We start from the raw sequence: 12,984 nt of genomic DNA, 5'->3' as shown, positions 1-12,984 counted from the left end.
GGTTACTACCACGCTGCAATCCTTCAGTGGTGGTCGTGCTTGCACACTATAGGAAAAAGCACCAGCCTATGTGAGCTCCCACGGTCTCGGCCACCAAATAGGCCGGCGCTTTTTCCCATAGTGTACAAGCACGTCCACCACTGATGGATTACAGGGTGGTCGTAACCATGGAAACAAGCAGTGTATAATGTGATGGAAAAATGAATGAAGCGAGCAAAGGAAGCAATATGGACAGTCACAATACATTAGTAAGTGCCTTGTATTAACTTTCTCTACATGATAAATGCCATTTGCTGAAGTGAGACAACCCCTTTAAGCATATCATAAAGTAACATTTCATAGAGAAAAAGTTGTCCATGCCCAGTACAACAGGCATTAGTGTTAAAAATCAAAAAGCTATTAAAAACCGATGTGTGTGTTTCTACTTCCACATTCTTCATGCTTTACTTTTAGCTACCCGCTAACCTGTTTAATTTTACCCTTTAGAAAGTCTACTGAAATGCATTTTTTGTGCTTCCAACATGTATTTTACCTCAACTGGGAATAAATATCTAGTACAAATGAATAATTCAGACATGATACTCAGACCGCTCATGTACGAAACACCAATGTCTGCAGTTCTGTATATTTACTATGGTAATCGCATAAAACAGCATACATTAAGCTTTAGCTATACTGAAGGGGGTTTGGCACTGCAGTTTACTAACTTTGGCAACTCATGCAAGCAGGTTTACCAGCATACATCATTTGGTAGAGAAATTCTGTACTGATTACTACAGCAATACCATAAAATAACTAATGTCATAATATAAAAATACAAGATAAATGGATTGCTTTATAGATCACTATTGCACTACATGCACTGGTATGAAAAAGGACATTCATAGACAGATCATGTGAACGATTCAATATGGTACGTACAGTAGAAGCATACTAACTGTTGTAATATACAACATGTACATGTATACATAGTAAAAGATCATTGGTAAATAGAAATAGTAAAAATTAGGTGATTAAAAACTGAAATAAATTGCGTCACACTGTATAAAACGGTGTGAGAAAATTATACTGCCATATGGAAGCAAACACATGTGGTGCTTGTCATGGTTTTACCACGATTGCAGTTTTCCTAATTAGATATCCAAATAACGGTAAGACCATGGCAAACTGCACATGTTCTGCGCCATGAAAATACATCCTTATGATGCTCATTTAGTTGAGCATTTAAAGGGGTATACCGGTTGTTAGAAGTTATCCCCTATCCACAGGGACCCCCACCAATTACAAGAACGGGGGCCCCGTTTCGCCAGCAGTCCCGGTTAAATGAACGGAGTGGCCAGTCAGGTATGTGTGTGGCTGCTCCATTTATTTCTATGGGAATACCGTAGATAGTGGAGCGATGTACTCAGCTATTTCAGAACTCTCATAGAAATGAATGGAGTGACCACACTCATACCTGACTCAGTTCAGTTTAGGGGGGCTGCAGGGGGTATTGTGCCCCCGTTCTCATGATCGGTGGGGGTTCCAGCACTAGGACCACCTCCGATCTAATAGTTATCTCCTATCCTGTGAATAGGAGATAACTTCTAACAACCATAATACCCCTTTAATTCAGTGTCTCTTTTATCATCATTACCAAGTGTAAGTAAGAAAGAACCTGGATTGAACACAGCTAAAGTCTGACCGATTTTTTTATTTTTATTTTTAAGACAAGTCCATTTCATTGTGAGATCTTTCCAGTAAGTTGGCATTAAGTGCAAGCATATATCGTATTTCATTCAGTGAATGATAAGCAGAAAACCTGACAAATCCATTTTACAAGAAGACACATACTGTAGCATGAGAAAATCTGGGTTGGATCTGTTTTTTTCAGGCACATTATGGGCAAATTTGGATCAGAAACTCCAAGATCACGAGTACTTAAATGTATGTTGCCACTAAATGAGCCAAATGGCCTTTTCCATCTGAAAGACACATCATGGCCTTACTATTAGTTTTGCATGGGTTCTCTCTTTAAAACTGCATTGATGTCACAGACTTTTAACATTGTCTCTCCAAAGTAAAGGTTTTTATGTGACATTAGTCCACTCTAGCATTACACATTGGTAGGTTGAGTGCAAGTGCTTTGACAGTTGTTGACTGGCCCATTAATCTCCTTGACTTGTAGCTGTTTCTTCTTGGCTTGAAAGGCTACAGAGACTTCAGAGTGTATAGAATCCATCCTCTGCTCACATTTAAAAGCGGTGAGGAACGCTGTTCTGTAATTGTTGTTCATCCACCCATAAAGGATTGGGTTGGCAAACGTAGAGCACATTGCAATCACATGAAATACTGTATAAATGAATTTATATTCGTTCAGGTCCAAAACTTTGCTATCAATGTCACTTGCAAGTTGAAAGGCATGGAAAGGTAGCCAGCACACTGCAAATACCACTACCACAGCTACTAACATCTTGGTTGTCTTACGTCGTCTTTGGTGATAGTGGTCATTACCCCCTCCTGGGCTGACATGGTTCTTTAGTTTGGTCCATATTCTTTTATAAGCATATGAAATTAAGGCCAGAGGTAAAATGTACTGAATCAACAACATTGATATGCTGTATATTGTGCTGTAGTTCAAGTGTCCTAAAGGCCACTTTTCGGCACAAACTTGAATTTGAAAATCTGGTGAAATAACAATAAGAGAATACTCTTTGAAAATTGCCAATGGGCTGGCAAGTATGGCACTACAAGTCCAAGTAATGCCTATAATCATAAAGCAAATTTTTGTCGAGATTTTGCTCTCTAGATGGTATACAATGCATCGATGCCGGTCAAGGGCAATTACCATAAGAGTAACTGTTGATACTTGCACTGCCAAGCCTTGAGCATAGGTCACTAAATGGCACAACACTGTTCCAAACTTCCACTGATCCAGAAGAGTGTAAACCAATGTGAATGGGAGACATAAAGTGTTCACCAATAAGTCAGACACTGCCAGATTGACAATAAAATAATTGGTGACAGTGCGCATAGTCTTAAATTTGATGACAACATAAATTACAAGGGTGTTTCCAATTACTCCCAGAAGAATAATGGAACTGTATGCCAAGATAAGAATCACTTGGACACCTATGAGCTTTGTAATATCAATAAGCTCAGGTTTAGGGAGTATCTCACTGGAAGGTGTGGTCAGCCCCGGCCAGTAACGTAATGTATCCAGGTCCATTTTCATATCCATGGTGCTATTCTCTTCCTTCCCAGAAGCAATCATTCCAATCTTCATTGTGCAGTTTTCTTTTCTGCATAAATGAAAAATCCTTTAAAAAAGAAAAAAAGCATAGGCCATGGTTAGTCATGCTTAGCCATAGTTAGTCATAAAAGGCATGCTTTGAATGTATTTCTTCTGTCTACAGTTTAGAGGTCAGGTCTGAAAGCCAGATCAAACTATTGACAAGTAGGTAATTAAATTCCTCAGAACACATTGTATGAAAGTTCCATCAAGATGGAATATAGGGCATAATTAACCTTAACCTCCAACTATAATATCTCAGTGTAATGAAAGAAACCTTGATCCACAGGAAACAAGCCTCTCATTGATTATAAAGTCATATAATTTCCCATATGTTCTATAAATATTTGCACAAGCCGAGACTGACCACAGAGCACTTAAGACCATTAAGGAAAACAGTACAACCTGTACCAAATATATGTATAAAGGACTTTGGGGGTCATTTATCAAACTGGTGTAAAGTAGAACTGGCTTAGGTGCCCATAGCAACCAATCAGATTTCACAGTTCATTTTGGACTGCTCCTTTGGAAAATGAAAGGAGGAATCTGATTGGTTGCTGTGGGAAACTAATCAAGTTCTAATTTACATCAGTTTGATAAATGACCCCTTTTATTCACATCTGAAAAACCATGGAGAAGTTAAACATTAAAAAGATATAGTATGTAATGCTCTAGAGCAATGGTGGTGAACCTATGGCACGGGTGCCAGAGGCGGCACTCTCAGCCCTCTCTGTGGGCACCCGCACCCTGGAAAAAGTCTATAGTGTACCAATATGCCTTAGACTTTTCCTGCCATTCATCAGCGCAGGGCGTACTATGAACAGCACAGGCAGTGCATTGAGTTCGGGCAGGCTATTATAGCTAAGTGATAAAGTACATGGAAGATATACTATACTGGACTGTAGTATTGCCGTGTTGGCACTTTGCGATAAATACGTGGGTTCTGGGTTGCAGTTTGGCCACTCGGTCTCTAAAAGGTTCACCATCACTGCTCTAGAGGCGTAACTTGAAGCCTCTGGGCCACAAAGCAAAATCTTGACTCCCCACCTTTCATGTGCCATTTATTATACTGGTGTCTTCCTATGTGATACATGGCATTTGGACCATTCTAAGCACCAGGGCCCAGGTGCAGCTACTACCTATGCACACCCTGTAGCTATTTCTATATAAGTATCCATCATATTTACTGTCTATTTTAATATATATGAATTATTCAAACAGTATATTGCAAAGATCACGTGATTCATACACATTTTATTGAAAAAAGGTGTTATTAATATAATAAATCAAATTATATATAAACCAGAGTTTTTGTAATATGTAATTCAGCCGACTGGTGCAACAAGGACATCACGTTTGCTCTCTTTGTACCAAAGCTGCATTTCAGCATTTAATGCAATGCAAAAGAGGAACGACAACAGTAATGATCTTAATCATGGAAGAGTTTAAAAGCCTTTTCCATACAGTCCATAATTCTACAGCGAGAAATAATATTTTCAAGTAGAAAAAGTTCAAGGCAGTTGACAATCTTCCCAGAAGTGGACATCCCATCAAATTCACCCCAAGGCCAGACTCTGCAATGCTCTGATAAGTTGCAACACAAAGAAAAGCTACATCTCAGACTCTACAGGCCTCAGTTAGCATGATAAATGTTAAAGTTCATGATAGTACAATTAGAAAAAGGCTGAACAAGTGATATTTGGAGTTAGGAGACCAAAGTATGGATTTTTAGGCATAATGCCTAGTGCCAAGTTTAGTCCACAGAACCAGGGCACCTTGCATCCACTGAGTCAACCAGGAATTCTTCTGTATACCAAAACCAAAGTATTCTAGCGCCAAACGTAAGGCCATCTATCCAACAGCTAAAGTTTTGTGAAACTGGATCATGCAACAGGACAATATTTCTAAGCACATCAGCAATTCTACAACAGAATGGACGAAAAGGAAAATAATCAAGATGTTGCAATGGTTCAGTCAAACTCCAGGCCCCAAACCAATTGAAATGCTGCAGCAGAACCTGAAGAGAGCTGTGCATAAATGAATGCCCATAAACCTCAATAAGCTGAAGCAATACCGCAAGAATGAGTAGGCCAAAATTCCTCCAGAACGATGTGAGAAACTGATAACATCATACAGGAAACGATAACTTGAAGTTACTGCTGCCTAAAGGTGGTTCTTCAAGCTACTGATTGATGGGGTGTAGTTTTTCACACATAGCTTTTCCACTGTGGCTTCATTTTTTTGCATAAATAATGAAACGGTGGAATCTGTTGTGTGGTGTTCATCTGAGGTTGTACTTACCTAAATTTAAGACCTTCTAAGGACATAATGTTTGGTTTAATTAGGTGCTGACATTTAAAACCATAGAATTCAAAGAAAGTGTGCAGTATTTTTTTTTCTTATGACTGTACATAAATATATACGGTATATATAAAAAAAAATCCCTCTTATCAAAATAAATAAACATAATTGGTAAAGCCACAACTGTAAATGACCAAACTATTAACATATCATGTTACCTAGGGTACTTTCACACTAGCGTTTTTTTTGTTTTCCGGTATTGAGTTCTGTCACAGGAGCTCAATACCGGAAAAAAACTGATCAGTTTTATCCTAATGCATTCGGAATGGAGAGCATTCCGTTCAGTATGCATCTGGATGCATCAGTTCAGTCCCTCTTACGTTTTTTGGACGGAGAAAATACCGCAGCATGCTGCAGTTTTCTCTCCGGCCAAAAATACTGATCACTTGCCAGAATGCCAGATCCGGCATCAATTTACAGTGAAGTGTATTAGTGCCGGATCCGGCATTAAGTGTTTCGGCAAAACGGATCTGTCTTTACGGTCTGCGCATGCGCAGACCTTTAAAAATGCAAAAAATAATAATATTGGATCCATTTTTCCAGATGACACCAAAGAGACGGATCCGGTATTTCAATGCATTTGTCAGACGGATACGCATCCGGATCCGTTTGACAAATGCCATCAGTTTGCGCCTGGATTGCCGGATCCAGCAGGTAGTTCCGGCAACGGAACTGCCTACAGGAATCCTCTGTCGCAAGTGTGAAAGTACCCTTATCCAGCAAGATGAACTTCATAAGGAACTACAGATTTTTGGTCAATTCAGCTCCCAAAAAAATGAAATATTAAATTATCAAAAAGTCAGAGGCTCAAAAATATATCGACAGACGTTAGCCCTCAACCAGCACTGTAGCAAACTCACCTTTTTGCCAGAGTTTGCCATGAGCTTTTGGAGGGGGCTGCGTGCCCGCCTCTTGCCCTGGGATTATGGTCCCTTAAGTTATTGGGTCTTAAGGCACTTGGGACTGAGCCCTCTGTCGCTGGATTGCATCATTTGCCTTACTTGCTTGGATTTTACTATTCCCATGGTGAGAACAATGGATGAAGCACATGGTGAGAACAATAGATAGCGGCCATTTTAACTCACAGACACTGTTCTGACTTTTCAACACGGTGCTATCTTGCCTGTATTTGGTGCACAGAGACATCATTCAGTAGTTTGAAACTACCAAACAGGGGATACATTTATTAGTGACTGTTTTCTGTATAACTTGTATATTTTCGGTGTAACTGGCATAAAACTGTATCTTCCAAACTACTCAACGGATGTGGGTGAATTTTGGATATGTGGTTCACCCAGATCCCCCGGTTCCGAGGATATACTGGTTATGGGGTTATTGCATATACTGGTTATGGTATTATGCTGTTCCAGTTTGACTGCTAGGAGTATAAACCTATTCGTATGGTTTCCTATTCAACTGTCTACAGCATTCATATGCTTGAGAGGATTTATATGCTTCTTCGGTTCGGTGATTGTGGTGTCTGCCAGAGTGCTTGGAAAACTCAGGAAAACGCTAGGAGCATCCGTCAACGGAGGAACTCAGTCTAGGGGTGCCAGGTGATCCGTTACAAGCACCATACATGAAAAATGTATCTAATGCCCCAGATATGAGTGCCAACATATGGTGACAAAAGGCAAATTTTTAAAGGTTTTCAAGCTTTTAAAAGAAGTAAAATAAAACAAAAATATTATAGATTTTGTATCTCCATAATTGTACTGTTGCACAGGATAAATTGCATTTTCCAATTTCCACCCCACAAATATTTTAGCTGTTTTTGAATACATTATATGAAGTATTAAATGATGCCTAAAGTACAACTTCTCCTGCAAAAAACAATCCCCAATATGGCTATGTCCATGGAAAAATAAAAAAGTTATAAAATAATTTATGACGAAAGAAAGGGCTATCTATTTAGTTATTTCTTTGCTTATTTTTTAGGACAGTTTAACCCCTAGAGGACCTGGCAATTTTTCATTTTTGCATTTCCATTTTTCACTCCCTGCATTTCCAGAACCATAACTTTTTTTGTTTTTCTGTTCACATTACGGTATGACGGCTTGTTGTTTATAGGACAAGTTCTACTTTCCAATGGCACCACTTAATATTGCATATGATGTAGTAGAGAGCTGTAAAAAATTACAAATGAGATGGAATTAGAAAATAAAACGTAATTCCTCCACAGTTTTAAGGGTTTTGTTTTTATGGTATTTCGTATGAAGTAAAACAGACCTGTCACCTTCATTCTTCAGGTCAGTACAATTACAATGATACAATGATACCAAATTTGCATACTTTTTCTTGTGTTATAATACTGACAAAAAAACTGTTTGTACAAAATAAATTTTTTCTTTTTATTACCATATTCTAACACAAAACTTTTTTGCATTCACGTCTATGGTGCTGTTGTATGATGTTTGGCCTCATTTTTTGTGGGGCAATCTGTACTTTTAAGTGATACCATTTTGGAGTGTGTGTGACTTTTTATAAAAAATTTTGGGGGAGGTGAAATGACTAATTGGACATTTTGAATTGTTTTTCCACTATGCCATTCAATATTTTTATATTTTAATAGTACAGGCATTTTTTTGGGTGGCAATGCCTATGATGTATTTTTTTATATATTTATTTTATTAAAATTTTTGGGAAAGGGGGGTTATTTGAACTTTTATATTTTTTTATTTTTAAAAACTTTTTTTTTTTTTTTACCCTAGATGACTATAACCAGGAATCGTTACATTGTCAACTGTATTCTGTGATGGATATTTACTGATGAGTGAACTGATGTATTTAGTTATACAGATTTTAGCTATTAGTCTTTTGTCTCTTTAAATATTACTCCCCCCTCCTTTATGAGAAAATATCTTAGAACACACGGATGGATGGATAAATCTAGCCAAAATGAATCTAATGCCCCAGATATTTTACATAATACATAATGTACCCATCAATCTCCCACTTAAAGGCAACCTGTCAGGTGGAACATGGTGTTTGAGCGACAGGCAGCATGTTGTAGAGCAGGAGAAGCTGAGCAGATTGATATATAGTTTTATGGGAAAATATTCAGTACAAGGCTTCATTCACACGTCAGTGTTTGGTCAGTGATTTCTATCAGTGATTTTAAAGCAAAACCAGGTGTAGCTCTAAACACAGAACAGGTGCAGATCTTTCCCTTATGCCTTGTGTCTGTGGAGGCTCCAGTCCTGGTTTTGGCTCACAATCACTGATGGAAGTAACTGACCAAATACGTGTGAATAAGACATTACTTGTATTTCATTCATTGAAATTCCTGCTCATTCTGTGCTTTTGAGTCAAGGATATGGTCCTATCAGTGATTAACAGCTATCTGTGTATACACAGTCATAGAGGGAAGGCTGTCAACCACTAAAGGGAAGGCTGTAAAGGAGGACCACTTCCTGGACTTCACAGAATGAATAGGAATTTAAAGGAATAAAACACAAGATATACTGAACCATTTCCCATAAAACTATACATCTATCTGCTCAGCTTCCCCTGCTATATAACAGGCTGCCATGAACTTGCATTGCATTTTCATAGTAACAAGTTCCCTTTAAAAATTTCCATATATATAAAGTAAAATTATTATATTTAGGGATATTATTTGGAAAAAAAGGTCCCACAAATTTAATATGAAATGTGATAACTTTGAAAGGAAGAGGGTAGATTTGTCTGACTAAAACTATAGATTTACTATCTTAAAGTCCTATCTCACTGGTACTAATATGTAAATGTTCTGATATTAAGTGTACTAGATCAGGGAGGGTGGGATTTGTACTTTGGTTAACCAGTTAAAGACCAAGCTGTTTATCCTCCTTCCTAACCAGACACATTTTCAGGTTTTTTATTGCATGCAGCTTCAAAGCCATAACATCTCTATGGGGAGACTGGCTGTCTCTTACAAGGGGCACGCAGTTCCTGCACCTGCAAGATTAGCATGCAGCTGCCATCTCTAGACGGACATTCGCATCTTGTATAACAGTGTAAATTTGGTGTGACCTCAAAATACACAGCCATCAATGTCTAAACTGCTGACAACAAAAGCAAGTACATCCCTAAGTAAAAATGGGCAAATTGTGACCAAAGTGTCAATATTTTGTGTGGCCACCATTATTTTGCAGCACTGCCTTAAAGGGGTTGTCCGGGTTCAGAGCTGAACCTGGACATACCTCCATTTTTGCACAGGCAGCCTTTCCACCCTGACTTGAGCATCGGAGCAGTTCATGCTCCGATGCTATCCTTTGCCCTGCGCTAAATCACGCAGGGCAAAGGCATTTTTAGGAGTTCCGGTGACGTACGCAGGCTCTCCATGGGGCTGCCAGGAAGCCCGGTGACGTCACCAGCACTGATGGGTGGGCTTTAGCGCTGCCCTAGCCAGTAAAACGGCTAGGGCAGCACTAAAGCCCACCCATCAGAGCCGGTGACATCACCGAACACACTGCCGGGCGGAAGTGGATGTTAGAGACCATGCGCTTCTCCACATTCTGTTTGAGGATGCCCCACAGATGCTCAATAGGGTTTAGATCTGGAGACATGCTTGGTCAGTCCAGCACCTTTACCCTCAGTTTCTTTGGTAAGGCAGTGGTCGTCTTGGAGGTGTGTTTGGGGTTGTTATTAAATACCACCTTGCGTCCGAGTTTCCGAAGGGAGGGGATCATGCTCTGCTTCAGTATGTCACAGTACATGTTGGCATTCATGGTTCCCTCACTGAACTGTAGCTGCCCACAGCTGGCAGCACTCATGCAGCCCCAACCATGACACTCTCACCACCATGCTAGACTGTAGGCAAGACCCACTTGTCTTTGCACTCCTCACCCGGTTGCCGCCACACATGCTTGACACCATCTGAACCAAATAAGTTTATCTTGGTCTCATCAGACCACAGGACATGCTTCAGCAAACTGTTTGCAGGCTTTCTTGTGCATCATCTTTAGAAGATGCTTCTTTCTGGGACGACAGCCATGCAGACCAATTTGATGCAGTGGGTGGTGTATGGTCTGAGCACTGATAGGCTGACCCCCCACCCCTTTAACCTCTGCAGCAATACGGGCAGCACTCATACGCCTATTTTGAAAAGACAACCTTTGAATATGATCTTGAGCACATGCACTCAACTTCTTTGGTCAACCATGGCGAGACCTGTTCTGAGTGGAACCTGTCTTGTTAAACCACTGTATGGTTTTGGCCACTGCGCTGCTGCTCAGTTTCAGGGTATTGGCAATCTTTTTATAGCCTAGGCCATCTTTATGTAGAGCAAGAATTATTTTTTTCAGATCCTCAGAGAGTTATTTGCCATGCGGTGCTGGTTTGAATTTCCAGTGACCAGTATGAGAGGGTTTGAGAGCAATAACACCAAATTTACACTGTTATACAAGCTGTACACTGACTACTTTATATTGTATCAAAGTGTCATATCTTCAGGGTTGTCCCATGAAAAGATATAATAAATTATTTACAAAAATGTGAGGAGTGTACTTTTGTGAGATACTGTGCATGCAGACTTTCAATGAGTTCAAGCATAATGCTGTAACCTGCTCTCCCTGTATCCATTGGAGGCCATTTGGCACCAGAAAAGGTAAAATACAGAGTGGGCTCAGCATCCATGTGGAACCTGCATTCCCTGAATTTAATGGAGGCCAGTAGGGCACCTAAAGAGGTAGTATTTAGGTAGGTTCCTGTCTTAAGCCTCATTCACACGTCTGTGTCCGTGCTCAAATCTGTGAAAAAGTGGTCAGTGATGCCTCCGTGAAGATGCCCGGGAAGGATCCATGTTGGGTCTGTGTGTCTGTTTTTTGCTCTCCGTGTGTCATCTGTGTTTCACTGACACTGCACAGTGGAATTTATTTTTTCAAAACATCTCTTCCTAATGATCCGTAAAACATGGATGGAATCCGTGTTGCATCTGTCGTTTTCATGGACCCATAGACTAGAAAGGGCATGAAGGATCCATGGACAAAATAGAGCTAAAGACACGGACTGTGGTAAAAAAAACTGATGTGTGAATACACACCTTAAAATGAATGGGTACGTGTGTTCTCCGTGGAGAACACGAATAGCACACATACGTGAAACACTGATGTGTGTGTGAGGCTTTAAAGAGATCGCCTTGCTGGGGCAGACAGACACGAATAATGCTGTACAAAATGTATTTGCCAAGAAGCTCACGTTTATACAATGAGCATAGTATTAGCATTAGTACGTTATATAGTGAGTATGGCACCATTGTATTTACTTTATTATTTGTGTTTGCAGAGTTTGTTTTTGCTTTTGCGCTTTCAGCCATGGCGATGTGCACATTGTGATGTGCTGACTGTGCTGCATAAGTGCAGACTGCCTGGACATATAAAGTCTGTAAGCAAAAATGTAAAATATACATACGCATTTAATTTCTGACTGAATTTGGAAAGTTCACACAAATGCATTTTTAGGACAATAAGGAAACATCTTAAAACAACTTACACGGAATCCCTAGTGGCTTCAGACATCATGTGCCCAGTGATATTTTCCTGAGTTCTTTCATACCAGAGCTCCTCTGCTTATCATTTAATGGAGTTTGCTGGGAAAACACAAATGGACGCGGTCTGATGGGAGCATAATCTAGTTGTCAAAGTCACGAATTATAGGCACAGTGATTTTAGGTACAAGAAGCTTTGCATGCAGAGAACAATGTGAAAAAATATTTGTCATAATATTCAACCTTATATATTTGCCATCTTTTATATATACACTCACCTAAAGAATTATTAGGAACACCTGTTCTATTTCTCATTAATGCAATTATCTAGTCAACCAATCACATGGCAGTTGCTTCAATGCATTTGGGGGTGTGCTCCTGGTCAAGACAATCTCCTGAACTCCAAACTGAATGTCAGAATGGGAAAGAAAGCTGATTTAGGCAATTTTGAGCGTGGCATGGTTGTTGGTGCCAGACGGGCCGGTCTGAGTATTTCACAATCTGCTCAGTTACTGGGATTTTCACGCACAACCATTTCTAGGGTTTACAAAGAATGGTGTGAAAAGGGAAAAACATCCAGTATGCGGCAGTCCTGTCGGCGAAAATGCCTTGTGGATGCTAGAGGTCAGAGGAGAATGGGCAGACTGATTCAAGCTGATAGAAGAGCAACGTTGACTGAAATAACCACTCGTTACAACCGAGGTATGCAGCAAAGCATTTGTGAAGCCACAACACGCACAACCTTGAGGCGGATGGGCTACAACAGCAGAAGACCCCACCGGGTACCACTCATCTCCACTACAAATAGGAAAAAGAGGCTACAATTTGCACGAGCTCACCAAAATTGGACTGTTGAAGACTGGAAAAATGTTGCCTGGTCTGA

General features: G+C 39.9%; 1 protein-coding gene across 3 annotated transcripts in view; it reads right to left on the bottom strand.

The window, feature by feature from the left end:
* Positions 1-253: 253 nt before the first annotated feature.
* Positions 254-12,984, bottom strand: part of NPY2R (neuropeptide Y receptor Y2) — a 114,002-nt gene continuing 101,271 nt past the window's right edge. For 2 of the 3 annotated variants that reach the window (XM_040418576.1, XM_040418577.1), the window contains 2 exons: positions 12,107-12,203; positions 254-3,299 (listed from right to left, as the gene is read on the bottom strand). In XM_040418576.1, the coding sequence (XP_040274510.1) occupies positions 2,096-3,299; positions 12,107-12,135 (1,233 nt within the window). In that variant the 5' untranslated portion in view covers positions 12,136-12,203 and the 3' untranslated portion in view covers positions 254-2,095. The remainder of the gene's footprint in view (positions 3,300-12,106; positions 12,204-12,984) is intronic. The other variant, XM_040418573.1, reaches the window with a different exon arrangement.

Source organism: Bufo bufo, chromosome 2, assembly GCF_905171765.1.
Source record: "Bufo bufo chromosome 2, aBufBuf1.1, whole genome shotgun sequence".
In the NCBI taxonomy this organism is placed as follows: domain Eukaryota; kingdom Metazoa; phylum Chordata; class Amphibia; order Anura; family Bufonidae; genus Bufo; species Bufo bufo.
Note: the sequence above shows the minus strand (reverse complement) of the source record. Positions and strands in the feature narration are given on the sequence as shown.